The sequence below is a fragment of the Bactrocera oleae genome, chromosome 5, assembly GCF_042242935.1.
Source record: "Bactrocera oleae isolate idBacOlea1 chromosome 5, idBacOlea1, whole genome shotgun sequence".
In the NCBI taxonomy this organism is placed as follows: domain Eukaryota; kingdom Metazoa; phylum Arthropoda; class Insecta; order Diptera; family Tephritidae; genus Bactrocera; species Bactrocera oleae.
In genome coordinates, this window is record NC_091539.1 from 6,938,941 (window position 1) to 6,951,984 (window position 13,044).

The 13,044-nt window shown below is 36.1% G+C and overlaps 2 protein-coding genes across 5 annotated transcripts in view; both read right to left on the reverse strand.

Moving 5' to 3' along the window:
- Window positions 1–811: 811 nt before the first annotated feature.
- Lztr1 (Leucine zipper like transcription regulator 1) lies at window positions 812–5,110 on the reverse strand. The gene is made up of 8 exons (XM_014231095.3): window positions 4,046–5,110; window positions 3,676–3,984; window positions 3,503–3,617; window positions 3,281–3,444; window positions 2,394–3,224; window positions 2,153–2,331; window positions 1,903–2,081; window positions 812–1,840 (listed from the first exon to the last, which is right to left on the reverse strand). Exons 1-8 carry the CDS (start codon window positions 4,648–4,650, stop codon window positions 1,436–1,438), a joined length of 2,787 nt encoding a protein of 928 aa, XP_014086570.1. The 5' UTR covers window positions 4,651–5,110; the 3' UTR covers window positions 812–1,435.
- A 940-nt stretch (window positions 5,111–6,050) lies between these two features.
- The window catches only part of Ork1 (open rectifier K[+] channel 1), a 34,554-nt gene continuing 27,560 nt past the window's right edge, over window positions 6,051–13,044 (reverse strand). For all 4 annotated transcript variants that reach the window (XM_036376952.2, XM_036376953.2, XM_014231146.3 and 1 more), the window contains 5 exons: window positions 12,355–12,656; window positions 12,034–12,285; window positions 11,858–11,961; window positions 10,288–10,435; window positions 6,051–8,955 (listed from right to left, as the gene is read on the reverse strand). In XM_036376952.2, the coding sequence (XP_036232845.2) occupies window positions 6,793–8,955; window positions 10,288–10,435; window positions 11,858–11,961; window positions 12,034–12,285; window positions 12,355–12,656 (2,969 nt within the window). In that variant the 3' untranslated portion in view covers window positions 6,051–6,792. The remainder of the gene's footprint in view (window positions 8,956–10,287; window positions 10,436–11,857; window positions 11,962–12,033; window positions 12,286–12,354; window positions 12,657–13,044) is intronic.

Consider the following 13,044-nt stretch of genomic DNA (forward strand, 5'->3'; position numbering starts at 1 on the left):
TTTCAATTTTATAATTTTTTTATTGTATCTTATTATTTTACGCGCGCTACGTAAATACGCAGCCAGAATTTTGCTTTATTCGCCATATAATAACTGATGCTTAACAAAATTGTTGACGTTTTGCATATTTTTCGTAAATAAACATACACTTATAAGTACATACATACATATATTTATATTTCGTTAATTATTTTGTATAAATATATAATAAAATTCGTATGCTCATTAATAAATATTGGAGAATTTGGCCAATTTTAACTTCCAAAAAAAATAAAATAAAATAAAAAATTTTAAACAGATATAAATTATTAAAACATTTTTTAAAAATAATTAAAAACAAATATTAAAAAAATATATAAAAAAAAACAAATATTAAAAAATATATAAAAAAAAACAAATATTAAAAAAATATATATAAAAAAATATATATAAAAAAACAAATAATAAAAAAATATATAAAGAAAAAACAACAAAAATATATAAAAAAAAAAAAAAAATATATATAAAAAAAAAAAAATATATAAAAAAAAAAAAAAATATATAAAAAAAAAAAAAACTTTTTAAAATAAAATAAATTTAATAAAAATAAAATTTAAAAAAATTAAAAAAAAACAATTTTTGAATATATATAAAAAGTAATGTTTAATTCTAAAATACCGAACAATTTATTAAATAAAATTAAAACATTGAAATATATGTACATACATAAATAAACAAACTAAAAAAGCAAATTCAAAAATATGAAAACAATTAAAAAAGAATACAAAAAAAATTTATACACAGATTTTTTTTTTTAATATAACTTATAAATAATAAGAAGAAGCACAAAAAAGTTTGTAATAACTACAACTGCTTACATTTAAAACTAGAATTTATAAAAAAATTTCATGGTTTAACTTTAAAAATTTTTATATCACATTATGGAACATCTTTTAAGATAAACATATTTAGATTAAAAATGCAAATGCTTATTAAGCATTTCTTAAGTGCATAAACGTATATGCGTACAGTGAGCGGAAGGGGGCGTAAATAATTGTACATACTATTTTTAGAAGCAATTTGGCCACCGATTTCGTTTCTTAGATTTTCATTTGCTTTTTTGCATAACTATCGCCTGCATTTACACTAATTCACGGCGCTAATGTGCAGTAAGTGCAAAATGTTGCATAAAAAAACTAGACATTTACGGCTTTATACATTGGCTAACATGTGTTAGTTTCATGCTTGTCGTTGTTGTTGCTACATTTATGTTGTTTGCCTGCAACGCACATCACTCCTGCTCGCTTTCACACTCACACGCGCACGCGCACTCATCACAAACTGCACTAGCACTACCGTTGGCGCCGTCCAGCCCCTCGGCCATGCCGCCACGCCCACCGGCAATCTGCAGCCAAGCCAAAAGCAGTTGTAATGCCGGCCATAGCAATACCAAATTTCAGATATCTGTATTGAGACTGATGCGTGTCAGAAACTCGCCTTGCGAATCGGCCACCGCGCGTATTATCTCCAAGAGCAGCTCACGAGAGAGTGCGCCGATCTTCGGCAAGCGTGCCACTTTCGTAAAATCCTTTACTATTAAACGCAAGGCATAATCTTTGATATCGTAGATTCTCGTTATGTCCGAGGCTTCCAGCGTCTGCAAGACATTCTCATACGTTATATTATGCTCGAGCGAATATTTACAGAAAGCGGCTAGACGATTGTTGGATAAGCCGTAAAAGCAAGGCGCTTGAAACAGATACAAAGCATCCTGTGGTGGCATTTTCGTTTCGCCATAATAAATATAGCGCAGCAGCGATTGGAAAGCTTCTTGTGAGGGCGAGATTTCACCGATTTGTATCTAGTAGACGCAGTGAGAGTTATGAGTGGCAGCAAGTTAACAGTAAAATCATGTATACTTACATTCACTGTATTATCGGGTGGCGTAAAGGAGCGAAACATGCCTTGAAAGTAGGTGCAGCGTGCCGAGAGTATGGATTTGTGCGCGTGTATGGCTTGGCCATCAAGTATGAGATGTATATCACAAAATTCTTTGCCTGTGGACTCCAGAAAGACCGCCATGTCACTTTCCAGCGTAGTGCCTAAGTGTTAAGAGTAAAATTAGTAAATATTTTAAAATAATTGTAAGCAAAGAAGCTTTTGTGCAACGCACCATCACTCTTTTCGAAATTATTATTTTCCATAACAATTTTGCCTGGATTAAGGCGCCTGCGCACAATTTCAACAATCAACGCTTTGTCTAGATCACCAAATTCGCTCGACAGCACGACGTCCGCGTAATTTTCATCCTTTATTATGAATTGCATGCAGTGATCCTTGATGATTTGTATTCTACAATATACAATGAGAGTTTATGCATAAAAGAGAAAATAAAAGAAACCACCTACACCTACTTGTTCTTGTCTGCATTGTACAGCGCCTCCAGCACATTCTGTTTGTTGATCTTGAAATCCAAATATTGTATGCAGCCTTGCGCCAAGCGCGGCATTAGAAATCTACCCGCCAACTGGTATATATCGGTTATCAAAATTATTATATTTTTGCTATACGACTCCTTCAGGTCGATTCTATCTGTATATATGTAGTTTAAGATGATTTCGAATGCCTCCGGTGACGCCTGCGCCAAACGTACCTCCAGCATGGGCGCACGATCAGCGCCACCGCTACCAACCAAAGCGCTGCGTATATCCATGGCTGTCCCGAACACTTTCTCCATCTGCTGTTGGCGCGCTTCACGTGCCGCTAAAATTTTCGTGCGCAAATGCTTCGAACGCGAAGCCACAAAAGCAATATGCGCTAGAATTTTAATCTCCTCCGCACCAACTATAAACTGTATATCGCAAAATTGTTTATCATGAAAGAATTTGCCGTAATCGTCGCGCAGCGTGCACTTCGGATAGCTGGAGAATTGAAAGCGATAAGTATCGCCGCGACGCACGCTATTATCAACGGTGCCGCCGAAAATGTACATAGCATCGCCGATAACAGCGCTCGCATGAAATACACGACCCGACGGCACATCCGAATTCGGCTCGGCCGTGATTACCGACCACACCTGCGAGTCCAAGTCATAACAGTGCAGATCGTTGGGCAATGTTGAGTCCGCCGAGCCGCCGAAAACGTATAAAAAGCGATCATGATGCACCATAGTGTGTCCGTAACGGCGTGAAGGTGGTGCTGCAGCAGCGCCACGTAGCACCGATTCGTTGTAGATGCGACGCCAGCTGCGAGAGAAGTTTTATGCATATATTTACAGTTATTTGTACACACATTTACATACGTTTTGGTTTTAAAATGAAATTCGAAGAGCGAGTTGGTGATCTGTAGACCACTTTGGCCGGAGAAGACGTACATGCAGTCGCGCGCAACGGCGACGGGGAAATTGCAGCAAGTCGGCGGACGTTCGCCCTTTTGCTCCACCTCCTCCCATTGATGGTTTTCGCCCTGCAGATAAAATTTAATTATTTTTCAACTCGTTTTATTTAAATTTTTAAAAGCTCACCAATAAATTGAGCGTCCACATATCGTTTAGACGTGCATTGCCATCATAACCGGCATATATCCACATCTTATTATCGTAGACCGCAGCGCCATGCGCTGAACGCGGCACTGGCACACTAAAAATAACAATAACAATTTATTTAACACTTCACTTTGCCCACATTTGCTACGCACCGTCCGGTGAATTTCCACTCCACCCACATGGCCGTCTGAAATTTATACTCGAACAAATCATTTTTATTCGTTAAATTCGAGTTCGAATGTATGTCGCCGGTGTAGCCGCCAAAGATGAACATTGAACTGCCGTATACTACGGCGGAGTGATGATAGCGTGGCGCCGGCGCCACGCCGGTTGCACAAGCACGGCCCCACGATTTGTCCTTCACGCCAAAGCGTATTAAATCGTTGAGCATCGTTTTACCATTGTCACCGCCGAACACAAACATTGCATCCTTATACGCCACCACGGTGTGTTTGCTACGTCTGCAATAACAAAAAAAAATAAGTAAACACGCAGAACAATGGTTGTAGGCACAACACTTACTTGGCGCCTACAAACTCGGCACATTCGAGCATTTTCGACCACTGATGTGTGGCCATGTAGGAGCTAAAGTCCACATTCAATGCGTTCATGCTATAACTGCCCGGTGATATTGATTTGCAGCTGACGACATCATACATACAGACGGCGCCACTACTGCGACAACTGCTGCCGCTGCTGCCACGCATTGAACTCGAATTGGAATGCGACATTTTGCTGCGCGATGAAAAACTTTTCCGACTTTTACGACTGCCCGTGTTGCTATGACACTTTTCCACACTTGCCAGGCAGACGTTGCAGTAACCACTGGAGGAGAGACTGCAAACGAAGCCGCTATTAGCGCCACCTACACTACCAACGCAAATCGTTTGATTAGAATTGCCACCCGTGCCAATGACACTGACACTTGCAGCGTTCAAGCTACTTGAAATAGAACTCGATGCTAGACTGACACTAACCCCACCACCTCCGCCGCCGCCAGCGCCTGCAACGCCACCACCACCTCCGCCACTGCTGCCGCTGCCACTACCGCTCGCGTTGCCACCGCTGCCACCGCCTGCGTCTTCGGTTGAATCTGTAGACTCTGAGCCGAGCAAAGCCTTCAGCATTAACGAGTTACAGGTGTAGAATCGCTTTCGTTGGCTTATTTTGATAGCTTTTTACGCACTTGTACAGAGTGAAAAAGTTTCAAGCGTGTAGATAAACTAAAAACACAGTTATACTATGTTCTTGCAATTAAATTAATAGTTAACGCCCACGGAATTTTCAAACACGCACACACAAAGGCACACACGCTTTACTGGAGCAGGCAAACAACAAAGCCAATGTCGAGAAGTCCAGCACTTCGCACTGCTCCACACAAAACTTGCACTGTTAGCAAAGCCACCAGCTAGTATTTATATTTGTGCATTTTTCAAACAATTTTTCACCAAAATTGTGTTCTTTCGTTGCAATTTTCCAATTGCTTTGTCTGTATACCAGAATGTAAACGCACAATGAACCACAGTATAGATGTCGCCAACAAGAAATTAGCACAAATTTATGAATGAATTGACAGTTTGTACTGTGCCAAACAACAGCTGAGCGGCAGAGCTACCGTGTTTTCAATACAAAATAATTTTTTGACAGCAGGAGTAAATTTACGTTATCTGGATTTTTATCCGGCAAGTAAGTGCTGCCAAGTCCACAGTGAACCGATTTCCATATCCGTTAAGTAAAATCATATTAGAAACCCTTTTTCAAATTTAAAAATTTGATATAATTTTTAAGATGTTATTGGTTATGAATATAATATATTCGTGTGATATAATGTAAAATCTGAATTCAAAGAGATTTCAATAAAAATCATTAAAAATAATATTTAATTATAAAGATACAAATAAAATAACATAAGCAAAAAAAAAATAAACTAATAAAAAATTTAGAAAAACTTAAAATTACGAAAAAAATAGAAAATAAACAAAACAAATCAAATAAAAAACGCTTAAATAGAAAACTAATAGTTAATATACCTTTGTACATACATACATACATACATACGTACAATACTATAAAAACACTAGTATAAAAATTTAAAAATTAAATTAAAAAAAAACTTAAAATTAAAAATTAAAAAAAAAACATAAATAAAACGTTTATAACAATCAGAAAATTTATAAAAATTTTATAAAAATATTTTAAAAATCTAGAACTAAATAAAAATATATATTTTTTATTTACAAAATAAAAACTAAAATAAAATAGTATTTAAAAAAATACATAAAAATGAAATATAATATTTAAAAAAAATCAAATAAACTATAAAAGACAAGGGAAAGATTGAAATAAAAACCAAATTAAAAAATGGAAATAAAATAAATTATATAAAAAATAAAGCAAAAAATAATAATTAAAGGAAAATTTTGATAATGTATTTAAACAATTAAAATGTCTTTTAAATTTTTTTACATGGTACATATAAATACATTACAATAAATTATTAATAATAAAAAATAAAATAAAAAGCATGTTTATCATTTCATAGCATCTTTATTTGGTAACAATTTTTGTTCATATGCGCTCTATACATACATACATTCAAGAATTATTGAATATTTCTTAAAATAAAAGTCCCTACTTATAACAGGAAAGCAGAAAAACGTTTACATTCGTTCGCATTTGATGTGTTCATAGAATAAGTGTGTACGCACCATTATGTAGGTACATAAATACAATAAATGAATAAACAATAAATAATATGATTTTTATGTAACAGTTTTTTAGTGTGTAGTATGTTTTGCGTGTGTAATAATTATGGTAATTGTCAATTTCGACGGCATTAACTAATAGCTACTTTTTCGGCTAATACTAAACTTATCACAATAACTTGTTTTTGGCAATTTCGGGGATTGACACTTAAGCGGTTGTTGTGTCTTGGATTATAAGACAGTGTATTGTATTAAATTTAGTTTTTATCACTAAAAATAAATGTTAAATTAACTATATTTCAACTTTTATAGCGATTGAGGAATGTTTTAAAATGTCATTGTCTTTATGCATAATTTAACATTGTAACAAATAATACTAATTGTGTCAGTTATTTCAAATAAACTGTGGCAAACTTATGGCATACCGTTATTGCGCTTACATGCATCTTTGCTTTAGCTGTCAGTACACAAGCAATGAGTAGTTGTCATTATTATTGGCATTAAACTACATATAGGCACTTTGGATTTACTTAAACAAGTAACAACTTTCAATACTGCCCACCTCTACAAATCGTCCGGCTTTTGTGTACGCTCCAGTGGGAATCCCTCTTGCATACTGCTCTTTCTTTGCGCTTGCGCGATTTGCACGATACGCGAGAGTGGCGAATGTGTGCTGCCAGTTGTAGGTGGACGTGTGGCCGCGCCAACTGTGGGCGAAGCGAGAGAGGTGGATGGTAGCAGACGAGTGGTGCTCGTCACGGTTCCACCACTGCCCGTCGGACTGGTCGGACTGGGATCACCTGAACTGCTTGTCGACGAGGACGATGTTGATATGTTGAGCTCGCGCGCTAACGGCGATGGACGCAACGAGAGCCGACGCTGTAAGACGCTTTGCGTAGATGCTGATGGTAATGTTGGCGCTGTTGGTGCTATATTTTGTGATGCTAGCGCGCTATTCATATTTGCGCCCGGTGGTGGCGCTTTACCGGGCGGTATTTGTAGCGCTGTGGGACGCACACTGAAGCGACGTTTAAATTTATTACCAGGCGCAGTAGTATTGTTAGTTGTTGTGGACACATTAGTGTCGCGTTCACTGTAGCTTGGTGGCGGTTCGGGTATTTGTTGCACGGCTGATGACTTACGGCGACGCGTCAGCATGCTAGTTGGACCCGACGCCGCTAGCGTTGTTGTTGAGCCTGTGGGCGCATTGAAAGAGGTGGGTAAAGCGCCAACGACTGTGGAGCGGCGTGCATACAAACGATTGGCAGCAGCGTTATTCATAGCGCGTTTATTGTCATTGCTGAAGAGTGAGAATAATGGTGGCACATCTGGCAAGTCCATGCCAGCATTACCCATTTTACGTTGATTATTACTGGCACCGAAGATGCCACCCATATCGCTATGCGTTATTACTGGTGGACTGTCGGCGGCTTCCTCCATTACAGTTTGCGTATGCATCACCTCTAGAGCGCGTATCAGGTCAGCAATTGTTGTATTCTCCAACACCTCACGTTCCTCCTCTGAGGCAACCGAGAAGAGGCTAGGACGACGATCAGCTGCACCACGGCCGCCAGCGGGGAAAAGACTGCCACGACGAGACGGTGCGCCTGTATTTGGCTGCATACCAGACGTGAAAAGACTGCCGCGTCGTTGTGTAAGTCCAGCCGCATTGGAAGTGGGAAACAGGCTTCCACGTCTGGCGCCTGCGGACGGTTTCTGCGTGAATATGGATTCACGTCTTTTACGTGGACCACCAGCAACTGCTGCATTACTGTCAATGCGTGTACCAGCCAAACCATTGGGCTGTTTTGACGTCAAGCTGCCGTCCGAAGGATAACTGCTGGGTGCTCCAGGTAAACCTGAAGGTTTGCCATTACCATAAGGAGGCGCATTCGCATCAGCTGCCACTGTGCTGTAATAGTCGAGCGGTGGTGCGCGACGCGCCGACTCTGGCACGCTCATAATCGAAAAGCGGCGTGTGCCATTTGGTATGGAAACATCCGTACCAGCCTCAGCGGCAGTTATGCGCTCTTGTGAGGGTCGCTTCTTTGATGGGAACAATTTACGCAAACCGTCGGGCATTGAGAACTTCTTCACACGTGGCTTTGGTGGCTCATCCTCCTCCATATTCACAACGTATTCACGTGGCGGCAAACCAAAACTGGAACGATATAGATCACGACTATCACCCTCCTTGTAACGATTATTGATCGCCTCTTGTATGCGGTCATTATCACCGCTCCATGTCCATTCCGTTGGCAATGCTGTGGGACGACGTTGACGCCATGGTGGCTCAAAGTTGTAATCGGAGTTAGCGCGTCCACGCGGCTTAGGCGCCTCATGAATGCTCGGATACGACCACTCACTAGCCAATATTTGCGAATCAGACAGTCCGTGATAGCCACCATATATGCTGAAGTCATCCTCCTCTGGCGGTGGCACACGTACAGCGCCCAACGCACCAACCACTTTGGCCAGCAGTTCGGTCGTCTGCAGAAAAGCGTCTGCGTCTTGAAAGGATTTCTGCTTATCCAGTTTATCGAGCGCAGTATCGGAAGAAGCATGAACCGGTGCGAGTGCGCCGCGCGCTTCGATGACGTCATAAGTTTCGGAAAATGCGCGCTTACGCAGGAATTCAGGTGGCGCATCCTCGCGATACATGGTGAGCTCGGGTGCGGAGCTCGAACGGTGCAGCTGCATTGTTGGATCTGGTTCGGCGTATACAGGCTAGTTGAAAGGTAGGAAAATTAATTAATTGTACGAAGAGCGGATTAAATTTATTAAATTTTATAAAAAAAATTATAAAAAATAATATTTGCGTAATCTTTGCGTTATCTGCACATTAATCATCCAATTTTTTTAGTTTTTATTTTTATTTTTTTTATATAATAAATTTTTAAACAATTTTTGTTTCTTTTATTGCTGTTTATTACTAATTTTAAATACTTACAGCAAATTTCTTGCGTCCAATATTAAAGATTACTTTAGTAAAATAACTATAAAGAATTAAAAGAGAATAAAACTTTTCTTAAATCACTTTGTTTTCTGTCAACTATGTTTAACCCGCTTAGTAATTGTGGTACACAAAAATAACACTTTTAAAAGTTGCAGGAAACAACAAAATTGTTCAATTATTTTAAGGTTAAAGTTTTAGACCCGTTATTAATGGTGTGTTATTTGTTAAAGTGCTAATAATTCACTTTTATAAATATTCTACTTGAAGGTATTAATTTATTTTATGTGAAAATAACCCAAGATTACTGTATACTAAAAAGTTACTAGCTATTGGAGTAAAATAATAAAAAAATAAATTAAATAAATAAGTACTTAACAACAAGATTATCTTCTATTTACAAATAAGTTTCCAGTTTTTTTTTTCAATCATCTTACCACGCTCATCATTATTCAAAACATCTGGTAGCATTTGTGTTAATAAAAATAAATTTTACTTCCAATTAATATCTTTTTAAAAAATTCTAAAAATGTAAATAGCAGCTATTTAAATATTAATTTATTTACATTAATACTTATTGATAAATCGTCGCAAATAAAGTTGAATAGTGTGAACATCTGGTTATGTAAACAAAGCATTCACGGAAAATAACAACACATCTTTTTACAATAAAATTACGTTTTGTTGAGCATTATTTTATACAAAATTAGGAACTTCGATTTTCAAGCTCCTTCGTGTCATGTTATAAATGGCGTTAGTGCAGTATTTTAAATCGATTTTTCTATCGACTGTCATTAATATTTGTTAATTATAAAAAAAAAACATTTGATAGAGAGACTTCTAAACTCACTTAGCTAAATTTTATTTTAAAAAGTAGTTTGCAGACATTTCGAAAAACATTTTCAAAGTACTATTAAGTATTTAGCATTGAATTTTAAAACTAATTATGTTTCAAAGTTCTAATATGTGTAATTTTAGCATTGAATTTCCAATTCAAATGAGTTATACTTTTGGCGACGTTAAATATAGACTAAATATTTAAATTATATTATAATACATAATAAAACTATTTTTGTTATTTTATTCATATTATTTTTTTTTTTTACCTTCACTCTCAGTATATACAGCTCATTCAAAATCCTTCGTAAATGTCCGACATCTTTTGTAACACCACTCCATATGCGATTTTGTGTTGTTTTTATATTCGTAGAGAGTTGTTGTTCTAAACGTTTTAGTTTCTTACTTTGTAAACCACTGCAAACGATTTTGGAAATAAATGTAGGGTGCAAATTTATTCAATGATCATATTAAATACGAATTATAAATATTATATGTATGTGCAATTAGTTATTCAAAACCAGTATGAAACTTTTAATGTGTTAGCGTTGAGATTGCATATATTAAAATGTATAAATTCTTTTATAAAAACATTCATTTATGTGTTACATATTTAAAAAAAATATATATCAACGTAAAACTCAATTCTTATTAAAAAAAAACACCCAACATAAATAATTGTAAAATATTTTTTAGAAAGAAATGGTAATGAAAAAATAAATTAGTTTGAATAAACTGTATACATAGAAATATTGTAATATAATATAAAAGTACCGAACACCTTTTTATAAACATAGATACACATAAGGATATTTTTTGTGCTCTCTTAGCGTCTCAGATAATATGAATATCTTATGCTGTGTTGTGATGGCCAAGGCGGCAGTTTTCAGCCCAGGGCTATATATGGTAAAAAACCGTGGTAGTTCATACGATGTGCCACCAAGTGATGTGACGTGATATCATATCACCAGTAATGATTGGGGCGGATGCAGCATCGCCTATATAAGAAACTGTGGTATCTGCCTACAAGCCGTTTTAAAGACGTCATACGATATGACGTGTATTAAATGATGTATGGTAGCTGTGATGTGACGTGACATATATAAGAAACAGTGGTAGCTGCCTGCAGGCGGTCCGAAATAGCGTCATACGATGTGACCTCATGTGTTGTGACGTGATATCATATGATGCGTTTTAAGTGCTGTGACAACGAATGGCTTATCGACTATATATGAAACTGCTAATTTTAGACGGTGCAGAGTGATGTGATGTGATATATGTGATATTATGTGAAGAGTGCTATGACACTGAATGCCTTAGGGAGTACGTGATATAAGAAACCATAAACCTATACTAGCAAAGGAGGCAAACTAACTGACCGCAGCAGCTACCAAGAGGTTTTTGATTGATTTTATAAAGTATTATAATAATTTTTTGAAAAAAGTAAATAAAAACCTGGAGATTTAAAATTTTTAAAAATATACATAAAAAAGCTCGTTTATAAAAATATTTTATAATAGCACCAAATTTTAAAACGAAATACGCAAAATTTAATATAATTGTTAGAAACTATTTTTCGACGATTTAATATTTAAATATATTACAAATTTTAGTAACGATATTAGTTGAAGAAGAAATATAAAACGTTCAAAAAAACATAAGTTTACATATACTCGTACGCATTTATTGAAAGTATTAGAAAAATATTAAAAGTAAGGCATTAATAATAAAACGTATTTTGCACTTCGATTAGCTAGACAATACACATGAACACACATACATAGATTCCCACACAAATATTTATTTTTAAATACAAAAATAAAAATATTAAATAATTACCGTGTTATGAAGCCCATAATCATTACTAAGTATCCCAAAGCGAATATAAACCAGAATATGACGAATATCTCATAAACCAAAAACCAACCGCCGAACTCGCGTGGCTGAAATGAGAAGAAAAAAAATGCAAAATTTCCATTCAATCATATCTTTTAATAATAAACCACTAAACTCACCTGATCTGCTCCAAAAGTGGGCACGTAGTCACCGAAACCAATAGTGGTTGTAGTTACATAAGCGAAATAAATCGAAATGGAGTAAGACCACTTCTCGAAATAAGTAAACACAAGCGCCGGTAACAGTATAAAAATACCAATACCCGGTATCAAGGCGATCAGTATAGCGGTGAGCAGACCCAATTGTGGTGGCACATAATGTTTATCGCGTGTTAGTTTGAACTTTTTATAGCGGCGATAAATTAACTCGAACTAAAAGTTAAAATTTAGATATAATTATGTTAATTTAAAAATATTATAAAAAGTATTTAGTTTACTAACCGTTTTGCCAAAGTAATCACCCAAGCCCGCAAAAAGTATACCATTAACCGGTATGCCAATGATCGAGTAAAATACCATAATCAGCCGTCCCGCTAATGTGGTGGGATATATATTGCCATAACCGACGGTTGAGCAGACAGTGAAGGCAAAGAAAAACGAATGATAAAATGTCCATGTATAAGGTGGCTCAAACTCATCCGCTGTATAATTGGTCACCTTTTTGCCGCAATAGTCGGAAATATTCTCAAGTATCTCTGTGACGGTTGTCTCGTTCTTGCCGGCTAATTCGCTAACAAGGTATTCTGGGAATAACATTTAAAAAATTACAGAAATGTTTAAAGCAAAGGAATAGTTAAAATATGTGGCTTTATTAATAAATAATATATATAACCGAAACATTATTTGAATACTTTGTTCCTTTGTCAAATAATTCGTACTCACTCCGAAAACAATTTTATTTTTTACTATTCTAATACTTTTTATTTTATAACAATAACAAAAACTTCAAGTTAAGCATCCATTAGGCAAATTCGGAGTCACTCCGAAAACTTAAGGAACCAGTTTGATATTTTTTTTCTATAACAACAATAAAAACTTAAAGTTGCGAGTCATTTTGCAAATTCAGAGTTACTCCTAAAACTAAAAAAATATACTTTGAGACTATTTCTTTTATTGCAAAAATAAAAACTT